At 40.9% G+C, this 1,786-nt stretch overlaps 1 protein-coding gene across 1 annotated transcript in view; it reads left to right on the top strand.

The window, feature by feature from the left end:
* The first annotated feature begins 204 nt into the window (after positions 1-204).
* The window catches only part of LOC107103135 (glycerophosphodiester phosphodiesterase domain-containing protein 1-like), an 11,664-nt gene continuing 10,082 nt past the window's right edge, over positions 205-1,786 (top strand). Inside the window, exons 1-2 of the mRNA XM_015402672.1 lie at positions 205-352; positions 980-1,129. Coding sequence (XP_015258158.1) covers positions 994-1,129 — 136 coding nt within the window. The 5' untranslated portion in view covers positions 205-352; positions 980-993. The remainder of the gene's footprint in view (positions 353-979; positions 1,130-1,786) is intronic.

The following is a 1,786-nucleotide window of genomic DNA, read 5'->3' as shown; positions in this document are numbered from 1 at the left end:
AAAAAAAGTTCGAGATGAAATACCAATATGAAATTAGGGAAACGCCCGGCGTAGGATATGTGTCTTTCTTGATTTTCTGATTATAAAATTTCTTTTTCTATTAAGAGCGGCTTTTATTGTGAAATTCTCCTACCAGAAGTGCTGATTTCATTCCCCGAGGATATGAAGAAGTGACGGCGCATGCGCGTTCGGGTGACAGCCGGTTGGTGTTGTTCCAGCTGTGCTGAAGAGCTCAAGGGATATGTGGAGCAGAGGCCAGGGCACATCAGTTTACCTCTGGCACCGCTGCTGACCTGCACCCAGCCAAGGCGGTCAGAGACACACAGAACAACCAAATTCATTAATGCAAAAGGTAAGAATCCACACAGTTTGACCTTATCTTCGCTAACTGTAGCACAGTGAGGCTATTTGACATCGACACTAACGGTTATTAATGAGAGATTGGGTTTAATTTGACGCTTTTTTTAACTTTAAAAACACCTTGGCTGAACCGTGTTAAGTATAACGAAGCATGGGTATGAATTATTTACAGTGTTTCTAAGCTTTGACAAAAGTAGATCATTTTACACAAAATTAGCTCTTTTTCTGATCTAATTTAGCTCTATGGAGATTCACTCAGCAAGTGCTTAAGTTTACTTTTAAAGATCTCACACAGGCCTAATGATCAGTTCTCTTAATCAGGATAGTACTCTACTCTTTAAAAATTATTAGCAGTTTTCCCATTAATAAAGTAAAATGGGAAAACTAAAACCTTCACTTGTTACCCTTTACCCTTTCAAAATGACTAGTCAATGGCAAATCTATTGATTAATACTCAGAAGTGACTCAGATCTCACTGTTCAATCATTTGCTGCTGATAAAGACTGATAAGTCAGTGTGTTGAAACCCCTGTCTCTCTGTGGATGCTAACCAGGACTGTATGTATGTATTTTTGCATACATACGGTGGATGCTAACCAGAACTGTATGTATTTTTGCAGTGGACTGACAGGAGATGTGTGCCGCTGTCTACATTGTGTCAACAGTGACAGGCTATGTGCTCACCTCAGCCCTGCTGCTGAAATGTCCAACTCTCCTACACTGGAGGAAGAGGGAGAGGTTCCTCAGCAGGCACATTTCCCATCGTGGAGGTGAGCTACACCAGGGTCTCTTGTAAAACACTTCAAGTAGATGTGGAATTAATTACAGGTATTGAAGTAATGTTGATTTTTTTTTTTTGCTTTGTTTTGGGTGGATGCTGTTTAAGTATCTCCTTTTAAATCGAATAGAAATCTGTAAAGAGGGTTAAAGTTTAGGAAGGTGGCAAGAAGACCTCCCTTGATTACTGGAAATGCTAAATATGAATGCTGGTATGCTAAAGGGAACATAAAAGCCAATGAAATGTATATTTAAAATATAATATTTTTAAATAATTTATTAAGCAATATCTGTGAAGATTCTCAGTCATCCAGGTCATGGGCAAGCTGGAAAAAGTTCAGTCTAGGCAACTGAATGAAGTTTTCATGTCTCATCCACTAGTGGCTCATTGGCTCATTTTTTTCCACAGTAGGCTGACAGGAAAGTGGGTATGAGAGGGGGAGAGACATGTGGGAAAGGACCACAGGCCAGATTCGAACCCGGTTAACCCCATGGGTCGTGCGTGGTCGTGCGTGGGTCATGGGTCATGCGCGTGCTAACCACTGCACCACCTGCACTCCTAGGCTTCTTCAGTTCTAACTAGTGGTGGGGAGCACTGAGATTAATATACTGTATAGTATATTATATAGGGATGCACAATATAATCGGCC

Source organism: Cyprinodon variegatus, unplaced genomic scaffold, assembly GCF_000732505.1.
Source record: "Cyprinodon variegatus isolate N-32 unplaced genomic scaffold, C_variegatus-1.0 Scaffold1382, whole genome shotgun sequence".
In the NCBI taxonomy this organism is placed as follows: domain Eukaryota; kingdom Metazoa; phylum Chordata; class Actinopteri; order Cyprinodontiformes; family Cyprinodontidae; genus Cyprinodon; species Cyprinodon variegatus.
Note: the sequence above shows the minus strand (reverse complement) of the source record. Positions and strands in the feature narration are given on the sequence as shown.